Genomic DNA, 15,500 nt, shown 5'->3' on the forward strand with positions numbered 1-15,500 from the left:
AGTAGCTAAGATCGCCTGGATCTGATCGTTTGTAATATCGTTAGGCACCTTTCCTATCAGGACCCTGCCAATAAGATGACCGCTTTGAAGAGGATTAACTCCCTGCTTGGCCGAAATACCCAGTTACGGTCGGGATTTAGGTCTTGCCTTGCTACTGGATCAAGTACAATCCCATCGGACACATCAATCGCAAAGCAGTCGTGACCGGTCGATTTTTTTCGGTGTGATAAGGATGCTCCAGTGATAAGCACTATATTGTAGCTCAACCCGGTTCTGTCCAAGTGATAGTTCGTCACGATGATGGATCGAAACGTAGACTCGACGTTTATCGCTCATAGTCAATCTGAATTGTTAGCTCGAGGCTATATACAAGAGAAGCACTGCTTACAGTGTGTTTCGAAGACTAGTTGTTAAGGATACTCGTTGTGCGGGCCGTGTGGACTGTACGTAGGCTTTCTTGCTGGAGGCTTTCTCGAAATCCCTTCCTACTTATACACCGTGAATGGCGCTGTGCTGATTAGCCTGCCTAGTACCCCAAACTTAGTGTTAGCATATTCATTGGATAGGAGCCCATGAAAGACGGTACTTATCTCTCCAGCCTCGTAGGAGCTCTCTAAGTAGACTACACTAGGCAGCAGTTAGTATAAACAATAGTACGCTGCGCTTATGTGGCACAGTGCCAGCACTTGCTTTTAGACTACTCTTGACATAGATAATTTATTGAATAACGTTGGGATGAGGATTCCGTTCGAGGAGTTCCAACGCCTTAGCGCTTACCGTATATAGGGTTCAGAACCTCCATTAGTATATAATCATCGACCATGTTCGTGGTGAAAGTGCGAATTCGGGTATACTTCCCTTTTGGTCCTTCACCATAAATGGCGCTTAAACTTAGTATTAGCATATTCATTGGACGAGAGGCTATGAAAGAATGTACTTGTTTTTCCAGCTTCTCAGGCGCTCCTCAACGCCATGCAGTCTATCACCAGGCAGCAGTCAGTACGAACAAAAGTGGGCTGCGCTTATGTAGCACACTTGCTTTCAGCCTGCTCTTGGCATAGATCTTCCATCGATTGTCGGTTTGACTGATTTGGTATGCAGCTTAAGCCGAAGTCACAATTTGGATAAATGGCGTACATAAGCCGCTGCTCCGCGGCATCAACAGCAAACTTGCAACAACTCTCAAAAATAACTTCCAACATCGTCATGTATGTGCTATCCTTAATTCTCTCCGCTTAACCTAATTCGAGATAGGTGTCACAACCGAAGTATCACGGTTATATTGATCGTTAAGGGCAGCCCCAGAGACTCTATGAAGTAGTCATCAGCGACTACAGAAACTCTTAGTATGTGGGACCGGCTAACAACCCAGCAAATAACGAGACTACAAACTATCCGATCCAGCTTTGCAAGCATATTGGGCGCAACATCGGGCCACTGGTCAAGAGATTGCTCGTAGCAGCTATTGATCTATCACCTTGGCGCAGTCGATCATGCTTCCTTATCGTGCTGCTGTGATGAAGTCTTCTATCCTGCGTCTCTAGTAACGACTAAGCTTTCTCTAATGAGCATATAAGAGCCTAGATCTATGAGATTCCATATGTCGTTCGCATGAATTATGGTATTACTGGGTTTCATATCGTTATATGCAAGGACAAAGGAGTGAAGATGTGTCGCTACGGCCTTAAATTCTATTAAAGCAGAGGTCGATGTTAATTTCAGAGCTAGCAGTCCGAAGGTATTCCTCGAGTGTATGGCGATATCATTCCAAGGTAAGACTAAAAATACAATCGCGATGAACCAGATAGCCGTGATATCGAATAATATCAAGATAAGGATTCCGTTCGAGAAGTGCCAACGCCTCGGCTAACCCCCTGAGCTCGTTGTAGAACGAGAGTGGAGGTCCTTTCAAGACATAGTTCGTGTGATTTGTAGCCGCTCTTGTGATATGTGTGGGAGCTGAAGGATAGACGTCTTTTTCTGGAGCAAGCTTTAAATTTTCTCCAAGTATCTTAGGACGAAGTAGGCATCGTAGACCTGCCAAAGTAAACCCAATGGTCGTTATCGATAACGGTAAACGTGGAGTATAGAAATCGGTGCTCACCGTTAATAGACTTAGAGTGCTCGCAAAGTGTCTTTAATTGTTCACCTTTGGACGGGCATTACGTATTATAAGAGACGTCTATCCATGTATGGCGGCGTAGAGTTGAATGAGCGCTAGAAGTACTATCCATTCGCTTAGTCTCCGCCACTAGTAAGACTAATTAGTGTCTAAAGCTAATTGAGAATCCTTAGAAGATTTCAAAAATACATTTTAGAAACCTAGAAATTGTTAAGAATCGAGATAGATTGCGATATTAACTACTATGAGCCACTACACCAATTCGGACAATTATGTTTAAAATTCTCAAAACATGTATATATCAAGCGGAGTACCACACTGAATTATCGTTTTCGCTACATGCCATCGGGTAACACTCACGTGTAATCAAGGGATTCAGTCGTCCTTGTTTATACTAGCCCACCACAGAATTTATCACGTGCAGAGCTGGATGGCTCGGATCTTCCAAGCCTCAAAATATACGTTATTGAGTTTACATATATAGATATCTATACTCACTCTCCCTCCAACCGATTCGTTTCGATTTAACCGATCGATTCGACACTTCGAATCGGAATCGAATCGAAGTATACTGATTCGCTCAAAACCATAAATCGGATCGTGAATCACCGATTCTGTGGGACCTTGAATCGCCACTGAATTGATTGATGCCAACTCCGGCCGTACGCTGAATCAAATGTATGCCTTGTGGCGTAAACAGTGAGATGAGACATGGAATCATCAGGCCAACCCAGGCTGACGAATGAGAGCGGAGTTGTCTTACGAACGCAACAATTCCCGCCTGAAGGGTGTCCTAGGTGATAAGGGCGCCCGTATCGCGTGGGTCGCTATAAACAGTTCAACAGGGGGCTCCCAATTCATACTCACCAATCGCCAATATATATCCGCGTGCAGGCAGCATCACCGGAATAAAGCTCAAAAACGTTAATTAATTAGATAGTCACGACCTATGACCATAAGTACTAGTCTTATGGCAATAAGCCTGGCCTTTGTAAGTAGTACTCAATTATAGGCAATACTAGGGCATGTTATCATGGTTGAAAGATACGTAGAAGGATATGAGGTCCGCGATCGGTGAGTATTGGTAGCCCCTGTTGTTTCTTATGCCTTGTGGCGAAAAAAGTGGAACGAAACCCAGAGCAAGAAGGATGATAACACCAGAGACAGAGAATGGCTTTCAGGGCTTGTTGAGGCGTTATAAGAGTTAGAGATATACCCAGTAATCTAATTTATTCCAAAGGTCCTGCATCCTTCTTTCACTCAGGTTCTTCTCATTTTCTTCTATGAATTCATTCATCATGCCAGGTCTTTCTTTCCTCCTATCCATGCGATCTGCTGCGCTGGGACTCGGCCTCTTGGCTCTGTCACCCGCGGCGACAATCGCTGCTCCACTATCAACTGTACCTCGTCAAGATGCTAGCTCTAGGCAGCGGGCCGACGATCTCTGCAGCTCCATGAATGCTGACCCTGCAGATGGTTTCCAGAGCATTACCACGCTACCTACGGAGTCTGGGTACTCCACTGGAATAGATATCAACTGGTAAGTGATCTATGGTACGCCCCCGCCTGGAAGCATATAAATGAACCTCTGTAGGTCTGCCACTTGCCATAAGCAGGCCAGCTGTATCGTGAGACCCGAAGAGACAAGTCAGCTGCAGCGACTTGTCCAGAGGTTGGTCGAGAACGATGTAAGATTCGCTGTCCGCAGCGGTGGCCACTCGCCTAATCTACTCGCGGCGGCCATAGAAGACGGTATCCTCATCGATATGTCGGGCTTCGACGAGGTCACCATTGACAAGGATAACGGTGTCGTAGTCGTTGGCTCCGGACAGAGATGGGGAGACAAGATCTTCCCGGCACTCACCGCCGAAGGCCTGATGGCCGTTGGAGGTCGTGTCCCAGCAGTCGGTGTTGGTGGCTTCTTGCAAGGTACTGGTCTATCATATCTATCCGGCCGTTACGGTCTTGCCTGCGATAATGTCAAAAACTTCGAAGTTATCCTTTCCGACGGTTCCCTCGTCAATGCCAACACGGACGAGAACCCCGACCTTTTTAAAGCCATGAAGGGTACTGGCAACCAATTTGGTATTGTCACCCGGTTCACCATCTATACCTATCCTCTAGGCCAGATCTGGGGTGGTCAGAAATTCTACGGCCCTGAACAACTCCCCGCGCTCTTGCAAGCTTCCCTCGAATTTCAACAAAACGCTGCTTTGCATGACGTTGACGCCAGCATAATGCTTCTATACTTCCCGACTGGTCCAGACGCTGGCGGTGTGCTGAGTATGGTCTACCTCAAACCTGAGGCTAATCCTCCGGCCTTCGCTCCCTTCGAGAACATTCCCACGACGGACGATAACACAAAAATCCAGTCTCTTACCTCGATGATTGCCGGCGCGCCCGTGCCCCCGAACCCACGCTGGGACTGGTGGAACGTAAACTTCAGGCCTACAGCGGCGATCTATGATCATTTTCAACCGCTCCTCCAGGGTCAGCCTGTTGAAACCATTTCGTCTGTTAAGAACAGCACAATCGCGGTTGGGCTCAACTCCATCGGACCGAACGTAATTCAGCGTGGCATAGACATGGGCGGAAATCTCCTTGGCAACACGGTCGAGGCGCAGACGTGGTTTGCGATCAATGCTGGGTGGGCGAATGCAGCTGACGATGAGACCGTACATACGGCGGGCGGAGAGCTTATCAGGCAGATGAGAGATGTAACGATCAAGGAAGGCGAGCATATCGAGTGGCTGTTTCCCAATGAGGCGAATCATGATCAACAGGTCACCGGCTCATTTGGCGTACAGAACGTGGAGGAGCTAAGGAGGGTGAGAGATAAGTACGATCCTCAGCGCGTCTACCAGAGGCTTTTGCCAGGGGGTTTCAAGATTCCAGGCTCGTGATGGCAGAGATCCCTTCGCGGAGAGGGTCTCTAGAGTGCTATCAGCAACAACACAGCTTAACATAGTATACATATTGCTCGAAGACTAAGAATGGAATCAATGGATACCATTGACTGAGTCCGCTTGGGATCCTTTGGGCCCACCTGTCCTTGACCCGTCTCCCGAATGTAGCAGAAGGGCAGTGGATCGTGTATGGTGCTAGATGTTGCCGTTTCATTTGGGTAAAAGCGCAGTACGTGGGGTCCAGGCAGTCAGCCTTAAGCAGGGTCGTGTATCCACCGCCACCGAGGGAATTCCACGGGCTAATCATCAGCTTAGAGAGGTAGTGCCAGCGAAATTTCCCGATTAGAGACCGACCAGTTTGGGCATAAAAACGAGTCCTGGTATCGGGAACTGAGAATCTCGGGGACTCAAGATACTCACTAAGAATCCCACCATCCTCCCGAAGATCCAACGGAATTGCTCGAGTCAAGCTCGCAATCCGAGTGGTAACCCGCGGGTAGTCATCGCATGCAGGCCATAGAAGGACCAGCCATTTAATAAGTGGGCAGTAATCTCAGCTTCCGCTTTCCAGAAATGAAAGCCAACTTGAATTTTGGCTCAGTGAATGCACGACCGGTCTCATTACCATCCTCGATTTCATAATGCCGTTGCAAGCCGCAATTTTTGTCATGTCCCTCGAGTGCTCGCCTGCACACTCGTTCGCGCACAAGCTTGATATGGCCAAGAAGTACGTAATCAGCGGCATTGAGCTGTGGTGGGAGGATCTTTTGGCAGTGCGCAAGCTGCGAGGCATGTGTGACAAGCATTCCTTGCAGATAATCTCGATACAGTCGTTCTATCATTACGAGGGGCTTCGGGACCGTTCCATTCACGAGCAACGTACTGCTCGGCTCCAGGAGTGGTTCTAAGCAGCACACATCCTTGGCACCGACCTGATCCTGATTCCGTCCAACTTCCTGTCTGCAGAGGAGCTGACTGACGATGCGGCGGTTCGGCTAGCGGATTTGCGAAAGGTAGGTTCCAGTCCACCTCCACCGTCCACTGTTCAAGCATGTCGACGTCCATTGCACCGTGGCGTTCAGCCTTGCTCCATTTTGAACACTTTGTCATGCAGATGGCCGACTTGGGACTTGACAAACGACCAATAATGAGGTTTTGCTATGAGAGCTTAGCGTGGGACACAAATGCGGATACATGGGAGAAGAGTTTGGAGGTGGTACAGCAAGTGGACCGCCCCAACTTTGGCATCTGCCTGGACGCCTTTAACATTGCGGCCCGGGTCTTTGCCGATTCCGCCGCGCCAAGCGGATGTGCCCGTGATGGCATGAAGGAACTCGTGTCTAGTCTCGAGCGTCTGCGGTGTAGTGTTGAGCCAGCGAAGGTGTTTCTAGTCCAGCTTGTCGACGCAGGACGTCTCAAGGAGCCGTTGGTAGAGGGACATGAGCTCTACCAAGCGGCACAGCCAAGCCGCATGTCTTGGTCACGCAACTGCCGCCTGTTCTATGGGGAACACGGTGGATATCTTCCAATCAGGGAAATCGCCTGGTGTTGCTTCATGATCTAAAATATGACTGCTGGGTTAGTTCGGAATCATTCAACCGGCGAATGTCGGACGACGATACGGGAGTTGCTGAAGAACTCGCCAGGCGTGTTCTATCCCAGGATATGGATAGAAGGCAGACCGGGGGATTGCCGTGCCATGGTGGTTTTAATCGTGATCTTATCTCGCATTTGAATGCTGCCCCGTTGTAGGTGCAAGGCTCGGGTAATCTATGGTGTATCATGCATACATAGCATTGGCCCCTTCGTTTAATATCAATATGCAGCGGAGAGAGTATTGTTGAAAGGTGGATTTGTTCCCAGAGAAAAAAGATTATGCATCCATCGCTGGAGACTCGTAGAATCGGCGGCGTAGTGAGCACTAGTTACTGCAGTAAGAACACAGTTTTCAACATGGGTTGATCATGATCGCGTTCAAAACGCCAACTTGAACAACCTTGGATCTAAGGCACGCAATTAAGGCTGACATGGACACCTTAGGTATTATTAGGGCGTGCCTGGTGTGAACCTTAGTGCTTTAACGTCTCGCTCGCGGCTCTTCCAGTAATCCATCGTGATGTTCACGACTTTCTCCATCAAAAACAAGACCGAGGACGTGGCTGTTCGAGCTGATCAGCCTCGGACCAAAAAGAAGCCCGTCCCACTCGCCTGCGAGTATTGCAGGAAGAATCGCGTCAAGTGCGACAACGCCAAACCCTGCCGACACTGCACCTCCAGAAAGCTGAACTGTGTTTACTTGGAGCATGCTGACGTCCGCGTCCTGGTCAAGTATGTCCTTTGCAATGTCTTGGAGCGCCAGACTGACGTCAGCAGACAGGTACAGTGCCTGGTCGGCAAGGTCCGCCATCTCGAAGACCGCCTGGAAGAGGAGCAGCAGAAGACGAAAGCCCTCGCGGTACAGCAAGCCTACAGTCAACACGATGCAACGTCCATTCACCTCCGTCCCGCTACCGTCAGTATCTGCTCGGATGATCTAGCCTCTCCCACCGACGAGCCCTCGCTCCGGCTCGACCTGTCCACCAATGCCTATGCCGCAAAGATTGACACCATCCTCTCGCAGCAACAGGTGTGCGTCCCTCTCAGCGTCGCCTCCATAACCTCCGGAGCTTCTTTCAACATCAGCACGCACCAATTTCTTCCAAGCCCTCGTCTTCCTCTGTCGCGCAAGCTGCAGGACCATTACAATCGACTCTATTGGCGAAGGCTTCACCAAGCACTTCCAGTACTGCAAGCAGACTCGTACAAGGCACATTATGCCATGCTGTGGCATTCGGATGGCTCGCGCCACATATCTTCCCTTGTAGATATCGTGCACGCGCTTGCCGTCCAGTCAGAGTACAGTTCCAAAGTCCCAGATCTTTCCGATCAGCCAGGGCTTCTAGAGACCGATAGCGCTAAAGACAAGGCTCGGTCTCTAGCTAGCTCGCTTTTCCAATCGTGCTCAGACGTACTCAACAAGGAGCATGATTCTCCGACCTGGACTACTCTTCAATGCTACATCCTTCAAGTGCATTACCTCCATAATGAATGGAGACACAAATCTGCTTACCAAGTCCTAGGCCTGGCAATCCGGGCCGCACATATCCTGGGCTTGCATCAGAGAGCGCCCCAGGGAACTCCAACTGATGACCTGAATACACAAGACCGAATGCGAGATCTCCTCTTCTGTCTCGATACGCAGCAGCTCATTGAATATGGTATGCCATGCGGCCTCCCAGATCGTACCCCAAAACGATATATACCACCACCAGATCCTGAGAATAGAGACTTCTGGTTCTATTACTCGAGCATGATGATCATTGCCAAAAGCATACACAATCATTTGAACACAGATTTACAACCTTTAGCGTCACGTCCTACCACGGGTACGAATTCGGAGATCGGTTTCGATGCGTTGAAGCGAATGGAAGTAGCTTTGCCAAAGCTGTGTCTTGTGGTGGAAGCATGGGCAGAATCTCTCCCCCCCAAGTTTCAGCTGACTCAGGCAAATGGAGAGACATCCCTGACTATGAAGCCAGCCATGCGCATTGATCCTGATGTACCTGTATGGCATCTTCGACAATATGTCCTGCTGGATATCTCGTATCATTGGGTTTGTCTGACCCTGGTGCGATGGTTCTTGGACCCGAAGAGCAATGTTGAGCCATCCGAGGTTCAACCTTTCGACCAATTTGCAATCCGGGCAGCCCAGCACGCTACAGCTATCGTGAAAATCTTAGATGTTACCAACAACGAGACAGAAGCGCTGCAAGGCTGGCTCATCGCTCATCGGATCGTATGGGATGCTGCGCTTGCTCTGATCGGATTTCTTCATGGTAGACCCGGACATTCGCTTACCGCCGAAGTCATATCGGCGCTTACCATGTCGGGCACAATCCTAGAAACACAGGGCACGAGGTTCGCCCACGCTGCCTTTCCTGTTATTCGTGAAGTTCTCCAAAACATGGAGCCACAGAGCAGCGGTAGCGAAAGTTTATCAGCGGGCAGCTCGACACTATCGTCCTCTCGTGACATGGCACAATCACCTCCATCCTTGAGTTATCCTGACATAGACCTGGGTGACATTATGAATGACGCACCTCACGAGATATTTGATTTTCCTTCGGTGGACTTTGACCTGATGCCGATACTCGGACCGGCGCCGCTAGTCTTGCAAGACCATAGGACGAGACTTGAATCCGAATTACTTGATTACATCACTTAGCTCTGTCAGTATTCGGGATATTAATTCTCCCAATTGTAAAGTCTTGAGCGTTAGTCTCGGCGTTGTGGGAAACGCTTTCGCCCAGGTCGCGATGAGGGAAGCGACGCACTCATTAGGTACCCGTGTCTGACGCATGTCTCTCAACGATGGATGATGCGCCGTGCATTTCCTAGGCAATGCACCCCTGAAGGCACTCGGGCTCTACATAGAGATCTGCCGCTAAGCTCACGCGAGACTGGCTACATATGGTCTTCCGATGATGGCCCAATTAGGCTAGCCTGAATAGACCTTGCAGTTCAGGCGTATAGACCATGCCTTGCCTTTAAGGCGAGGTCAGCAATTATATAACTCTTTTACTTACAAGACTATTCTGTATGCTGGTCAAGGTACATCTCCGGCTATTCCAGTCCTCTCGTGAATTCCTCGCATCCTGTCGCTTCACGATGAATACCCATCCTCATGTTATTATCATCGGAGCAGGTATTGGCGGCTTGACGACTGCGATAGGTAAGCTATTCAGTTTCTTCCTCAATGTAGCTCTCTCTAACAGGCCCCCAGCACTGTGTCAAGTCGGATGTAAGGTCACCATTTTGGAGCAAGCTTCTAGGCTTTCCGAAATTGGAGCAGGTATACAACTTGTAGGCGCAACGTAACTAGCTTTTTATCCTAACTAATGTCATACGGGCCCCAAACGCTACACGCGTACTTCAAAACCTGGGCGTTCTTGCAGAGGTAACTATCTATGCAAATAAACCCGCCGGTCTTGTTGTGCGCCGCTACGATGATGATTCAGAGATTGGACCCCGCTCACATAGCGATGGCCTCGACAAAAAATTCGATTCTCCAATGCTAGTCATCGTGGGTGCGCGCCAGACCAATCGTTTGGAGCTCTGCTGATACTTTCGTAAGCATCGAGCCGACCTTCAAAGAGTACTGTTGAAGGCTGTCCATGCCCAAGGCGCCCGCCTTCACATGAGCGCTCGTGTCAAAACTGTCGACCCTGATTTCAACGCCAAAGTTGAGCTTGAGACAGGACAACAGTTCGAGGGTGATCTTGTCGTCGGGGCGGACGGGATAAACAGCCAAGTCAGGGCACAGATGGTAAGATATTGGGAGATCCCAGACGAACTCACAGCGACCGGCGATGCAGCATATAGAGTCACTATACCGCGGCACAAGCTGCTTGAATGTCCCGGCCTCATACAAGAAATTGATGGCAGAGTCAGCAGTCGGTGGATCGGCCCTCATGGCCATATCATGGCATATCCACTCCGTGGCAACGAGCTTTATAATGTGGTCATGGTTCACCGAAATGAAGAGGCTGGACTGGATAAATCAAACATATGGACACGCCGAGGACGTATGACGGCTTTATTGAGGTTCTATGGCAGCTGGAGTCCTCTGGTGAATATTCTGGCGAAACAAATCAACACCGAAGGACTCGTGCAGTGGCCATTAGAGACCCGTCCACATTTGCCAAGCTGGTCCGTCAATCGAATCTGTCTTCTTGGAGACTCAGTCCATGCCATGCTACCATATGTGTACGTGCATTTCTAAACGTATTGTCTGCTGGACTCCTTCATAACAAGTTTCGAACAGCGCCCAAGGGGCTGCGCAGGCTATCGAAGATGCCGCTGTTTTAGGCACTTGCCTTTCACAGATCAGTGATATTCCGCAGGTCCTTTCGATATACGAGCGTGTCCGCAAAGCAAGGGCAGAGTTCATTCAAAACTCTGCTTCTACGATGCGGACAGTCCTACATTACGAGGACGGAGTCGATCAGGAGAAACGCGATGCCATAATGCGAGCGCCGAGAATCGCCGGCTGGAAGCACCCGGATCTTTGGGCTGATGCAGAATACCAAAATACCGTTTGGGGTTATGATGTAATTGCGGAGACTCAACGAGAGTGCAGCAAATGTCTAGAACCCCCAAATAACGCAGAGAGGCAAGTGAAAAGACGGTCAAGGCAAGTTGAGTACGTAGTAGTCTTCATTCTTGTGCTCTTATTAGAGTGTATGCTTAAATATATCTGGTGGGGCTCCTGACATGTTTATGATTACGGACTCCACAACGAAGAGCACAATGGATGAAGTCTCCATGAACCTATTTCAAAGCCCCTTCGATAACTCAGCGTTTCTAAGCACTGCGGGTGGCACACTCTCCGACCTGAGTCCACCACTGCCTTCCCTTATTCAACTGTAAGTTTACTCTGATCTTTAGTCCCCCCACGTCGTCCCTCTTTGAAATTACGACCTTTTCCCCGCGTCCTCATCACCGCCACCTCAATCCGTCATAATAAAAATCATCTGACGTAATGTTCAGGATGTTTTCTGTACCATTGCTACCCAGGCCCAAGAGACTCTACGCCAATATTTTAAAGAACGATAAGCTCTCTTGTCCAGGGACCATGGTCTTACTCTGACGACTTTTTTAATTGTATCAGCGAATCAGCACTTCCGTCTGGCTTCACGACTCCAACCATCTCCAGAGACTCGTCTGCCCGTTGGAACAGACCCTCCCAATCCTCCAGGGTTCGCTCTTTGCCGCCGAATTGGACCATCATTTGCATATCTAAGGCTCTCATCACTCGTTCCCGCTCTCTGTCAACAGCTCCTGGCATGCTCATGACCTGTTCAGCGACGATGATGCTCGCGCCTGGTTTCAAGCACTGCGTCAATTGACGTAGAATCGTGATGCAATCTTCGTCAGCCCAATCGTGAAGGATATGTCGAAGCAAGAAGATGTCAGCGCCTCGGCTAGTCGATTTTTGAGGTTCAAAGAACGAATGCGGTGTGAACGTTACGCGTCCTTTGAGATGCGCTGGGATTGTTGCATCAGCTACCTCTTGAAGATTGGTGCTATCCTGAATCATCAAGGTAAGGCTTGGAAATGCGTCAGCAAGCATCACGCTCACGAAACCATTCGCTCCTCCGATCTATCAAACCGGCATCAGCGAGTCCAACGTCGACCAACGAGCCACGAACTTACGTCAACGACAAGAGCCTCACCTAGCGACTCCCACGCAAATCCTCTTACGACATGGCTTACGTCGTGTGGACCACCGTTCGTGATCAATTCCATGTACCGTCCATAGCCTTGAATAAGGCTCGGCCGCTTTCCAGCATACTCCCACCATGAATCTTCCGTGTGGTGCGCAACCTGAAACGGAGATTTTATCGCATCCTCTTGTCCCTGCTTGAGCCATCTGATGAGACCTAGTGAAGATGGCAAGCAAACTTCCAGCTGGTATGTAAGTAGGGGCTCCAACCTCGGTATCTCCATGGAAGTCACTGTGTGTGAAATGTATCCATTGCGGGGCTCTCGGAAGACCTGATATGTCATTGCTTGTCGCAGGATCCGAGCGAGTGTATCGGCTGGCAGTTTGACTTTGTCTGCCAAGGCTTCGATACTGATGTCACCATTTGCTGGAACTAATTCGGCGATTCGATAATGGTTGATCGTCTGTAAGGATACCAGACTATGCTTGTCCTGCGTTTTGTTAGATGCTTTAATCGCAGGCTTTGATGCAGCTTACTACGAGCGCCATATTTTTCGAAGTCTCAGTAGGTCCCTCCAGCGCATTGATCAAAAGCCGACATGCCTGCACTAATCTTGTACGGGCGTTCAGGCTTTCTCTAAAGCCATTCTCCGTCTTGCTGGGTCCCTTGGACTCATTGACTGCCTTCTGTTGCTCATTCTGGAGACTAGCATCATGTCGTAGGAAGTAGAAGCAGCTTTTGATCGTGTCAACCAAGGTATCTATGGTATCGACCTGTCGCGGCGGTGTAGTAGCTGGCGAAACAAGTCCAGTGCCAAGCGAGCCCATAATTTCTCTGTTCATGTGTCTGTTTAGGATGTGTGCAATGTGAATGTGGCAGTGTCAATGGTTCAAGCAAGCCTGGTGTCTTTAGTCGATGTGGTTAATGGCAATTCCGTCTTCTGCCTAGACGAGGTATCTAATGCCAACGGACCGTTGTGCCATACACGTAACGTGCAAGCTGTGCACAATCCTCATACCGCCTTCAGCGTTACGCCAGTCCATAGCCCGGTCGCTCCTAGGAGCAATGTGCATTGGCTACCCTAATGGCTACCTCCGAAACATGAAGGTAACGAGCGCAGGGGGGCAGATCTCCTGTTACAGATTTAAGCACTACTACGAGTAGTATAAGTCTGGTGAGATATCTTCCATTTGGGGTTAGATTCATTTCTGGAGAGGGCCGGAGCCCAGTCTAACCAAAAATAGAAGCTTCATGGACGTCCTCCATTCGTCTTCATTTGGCGTACGAGGTTGGTACACGCAGTACGACGCCATTCCACCTCGATGATATCTTGCTCACATCTTGACCGCGACTGACGACATGAGCAGCGTCTCTTTGACTATCCCTTCACTGCCAACGCTTCAAGTCGCAATACCATTCCCATACCCGTTCCCGGTCCCTCCATCCCATCCGCCAGGATGTCTTCGACCAAGACTCTCCAACAGCGGAAAATCTCGAAAGCCACCACAGCTGCCACTTCCCCAGGCTCCGAAACAGAAACTAAACACGCTGGGAATTATGGTGGCAACAGCGTCAAAGGCTGGGTAGGGTATCTCCCCCAATCATGGGTCCCATATATTCAGCTTGCCCGCCTCAGTCCCCCCGCTGGCCTCTTCCTGATCTACTTCCCCCATGCTTTCGGCCTCCTTTTGGCCGCGATCAAGCAGCGTTCCGACCCATCCGACGTCCTTTTCGCAGCGGGCAAATTACTCGCCGGTTCCTTCTTCGTCTCAAACGCAATTCACATCTGGAATGACCTGATCGACGCACCGCTCGACGCCAAAGTCGAGCGGACACGCCATCGTCCAATTCCACGTGGCGCCGTCTCCCCCTCCGCCGCGCTCGTCTTCACGGCAACGCAGGCTGCCGGCGCTGCTTATTTCCTGCCCACCATGGAAGGTGATACATGGCAGAACTTTCTGTACTCGGTGCCTGGGATATTGGGCTGGACTTACTACCCCTATGCGAAGCGCCAGGTGCCCGCTCCTCAAGCCGTGCTCGGATTCTGCCTCGCATGGGGCAACGTTATGGGTGAGAAGACGATGGGCGTCGAAGCCTTCACGACTGGACTTCTAGGCTCGAATTCCGTGCCCGCGGTTCAGTATGGGTCCGCGGCGCTGTTTGCGGCAGTACTGCTCTGGAGCATGATCTACGACACCGTGTACGCACACCAGGATCTCGAGGACGATCTCAAGAACGGCATCTTCAGTCTGGCGGTATTGTGCCGGGGAAAGACGAAAGTGCTGCTGTGGCTGCTGCTTGCGCTCATGGTTGGGTCGCTTGTTGGGACCGGGATATGGGAAGGACTGGGAGCGGTGTATTATCTTGGAGCGGTAGGTGGTGCGGCGGCGAGCTTGGGAAGCATGATTATCTTTGTAGATCTAAAAGATAGTGAGAGCTGTTGGTGGTGGTTCGGGAATGGGTTTTGGTATGCCGGAGGTGCAATTGCCACGGGATTGGCGGGTGAGTATGCGATGAAGGCAGGGCTATTGGATCTTGTCCTCGAAGGCCTACGAATGGAAGGGATCTAACGACGCGAAGTGATGCGATATCGGACGTGGGTATTCTCGAGGAGAGAACGGGATCTTGGTGGGTCGTCGACAACTTACAAGGCCTGATATACCGAGAATGTAAGCAGGAACAACGTCCAATTGGAGTGAGTAGATGTACAGCATGTTTTGCGGACCCATACAATGGCATTTCACTATGTAGGACTCAGAAGGAGATTGTATGAGATGCTACAGGGCCGGAAAGGCAACAGAGGTCATTGGAGTGAGGGCGGGAGTGCGAAGTAGCTTCTTAGAACCTTGTATTGGATGGACAGTCTTGAATTTTGGGTAAAAATTCGACTTGACTCCATGTAGAAGATCCAAAGTAAATGGATAGCTGTGTTGTTCAGGCTGTCGATTTACATTCGATCTTATGTCGACGCCGCAGGGCCATGTGATATATGACTTCTAGAAGTTCCAGATCTCTTGAGGATACACATAACAGTGCTGTCCGGAGTTGTCGGAATTTCACTGCGTGGAAACTGAGATCTGGGGATCCGGGCAATCAACACGGTGATGCTGTGAAGATTTGCGAACGAGACCCTTCGTGGTCCAAGAGAGTCTACAGTATTACGCCTTCTGTCCATTGCCCAAGAGGAGCCCACCGGTCGACTCGTAC

The 15,500-nt window shown here is 50.0% G+C and overlaps 6 protein-coding genes across 6 annotated transcripts; 5 read left to right on the forward strand and 1 right to left on the reverse strand.

Moving 5' to 3' along the window:
* The first annotated feature begins 3,375 nt into the window (after positions 1-3,375).
* EJ05DRAFT_480132 (putative FAD-binding oxidoreductase) lies at positions 3,376-5,105 on the forward strand. The gene has a single exon (XM_033744813.1). It carries the CDS (start codon positions 3,703-3,705, stop codon positions 5,023-5,025), a length of 1,323 nt encoding a protein of 440 aa, XP_033596100.1. The 5' UTR covers positions 3,376-3,702; the 3' UTR covers positions 5,026-5,105.
* Positions 5,106-5,669: 564 nt separating this feature from the next.
* Positions 5,670-6,592, forward strand: EJ05DRAFT_489838 (uncharacterized protein; the record flags this gene model as incomplete). Its single annotated transcript, XM_033745824.1, has 3 exons — positions 5,670-5,907; positions 5,995-6,041; positions 6,143-6,592. 3 exons carry the CDS (start codon positions 5,670-5,672, stop codon positions 6,590-6,592), a joined length of 735 nt encoding a protein of 244 aa, XP_033596101.1.
* A 276-nt stretch (positions 6,593-6,868) lies between these two features.
* Positions 6,869-9,479, forward strand: EJ05DRAFT_167020 (uncharacterized protein). Its single transcript, XM_033739470.1, has 2 exons — positions 6,869-7,356; positions 7,402-9,479. The coding sequence occupies exons 1-2, from the start codon at positions 7,145-7,147 to the stop codon at positions 9,290-9,292; spliced, it is 2,103 nt and encodes a 700-aa protein (XP_033596102.1). The 5' UTR covers positions 6,869-7,144; the 3' UTR covers positions 9,293-9,479.
* A 256-nt stretch (positions 9,480-9,735) lies between these two features.
* On the forward strand, positions 9,736-11,496 carry EJ05DRAFT_489840 (FAD/NAD(P)-binding domain-containing protein; the record flags this gene model as incomplete). The annotated part of the gene is made up of 6 exons (XM_033745825.1): positions 9,736-9,799; positions 9,843-9,919; positions 9,950-10,150; positions 10,202-10,833; positions 10,892-11,269; positions 11,307-11,496. The coding sequence occupies 6 exons, from the start codon at positions 9,736-9,738 to the stop codon at positions 11,494-11,496; spliced, it is 1,542 nt and encodes a 513-aa protein (XP_033596103.1).
* A 211-nt stretch (positions 11,497-11,707) lies between these two features.
* On the reverse strand, positions 11,708-13,120 carry EJ05DRAFT_504749 (S-adenosyl-L-methionine-dependent methyltransferase; the record flags this gene model as incomplete). The annotated part of the gene is made up of 3 exons (XM_033747618.1): positions 11,708-12,229; positions 12,283-12,783; positions 12,830-13,120. 3 exons carry the CDS (start codon positions 13,118-13,120, stop codon positions 11,708-11,710), a joined length of 1,314 nt encoding a protein of 437 aa, XP_033596104.1.
* Positions 13,121-13,502: 382 nt separating this feature from the next.
* Positions 13,503-15,300, forward strand: EJ05DRAFT_167109 (UbiA-domain-containing protein). Its single transcript, XM_033739471.1, has one exon. It carries the CDS (start codon positions 13,751-13,753, stop codon positions 14,861-14,863), a length of 1,113 nt encoding a protein of 370 aa, XP_033596105.1. The 5' UTR covers positions 13,503-13,750; the 3' UTR covers positions 14,864-15,300.
* The last annotated feature ends 200 nt before the right edge of the window (positions 15,301-15,500 follow it).

The sequence above is a fragment of the Pseudovirgaria hyperparasitica genome (assembly GCF_010093815.1).
Source record: "Pseudovirgaria hyperparasitica strain CBS 121739 unplaced genomic scaffold EJ05scaffold_19, whole genome shotgun sequence".
Classification (NCBI taxonomy): domain Eukaryota; kingdom Fungi; phylum Ascomycota; class Dothideomycetes; order Acrospermales; family Acrospermaceae; genus Pseudovirgaria; species Pseudovirgaria hyperparasitica.

Coding starts and splice junctions, on each gene's coding strand:
- EJ05DRAFT_167109 (XM_033739471.1), top strand. CDS start 13,751: ATGTCTTCGACCAAGACTCTCCAACAGCGGAAAATCTCGAAAGCCACC.
- EJ05DRAFT_480132 (XM_033744813.1), top strand. CDS start 3,703: ATGAACCTCTGTAGGTCTGCCACTTGCCATAAGCAGGCCAGCTGTATC.
- EJ05DRAFT_167020 (XM_033739470.1), top strand. CDS start 7,145: ATGTTCACGACTTTCTCCATCAAAAACAAGACCGAGGACGTGGCTGTT. Junction 7,357..7,401: donor GACGTCCGCGTCCTGGTCAA/GTATGTCCTTTG, acceptor TGACGTCAGCAG/ACAGGTACAGTGCCTGGTCG.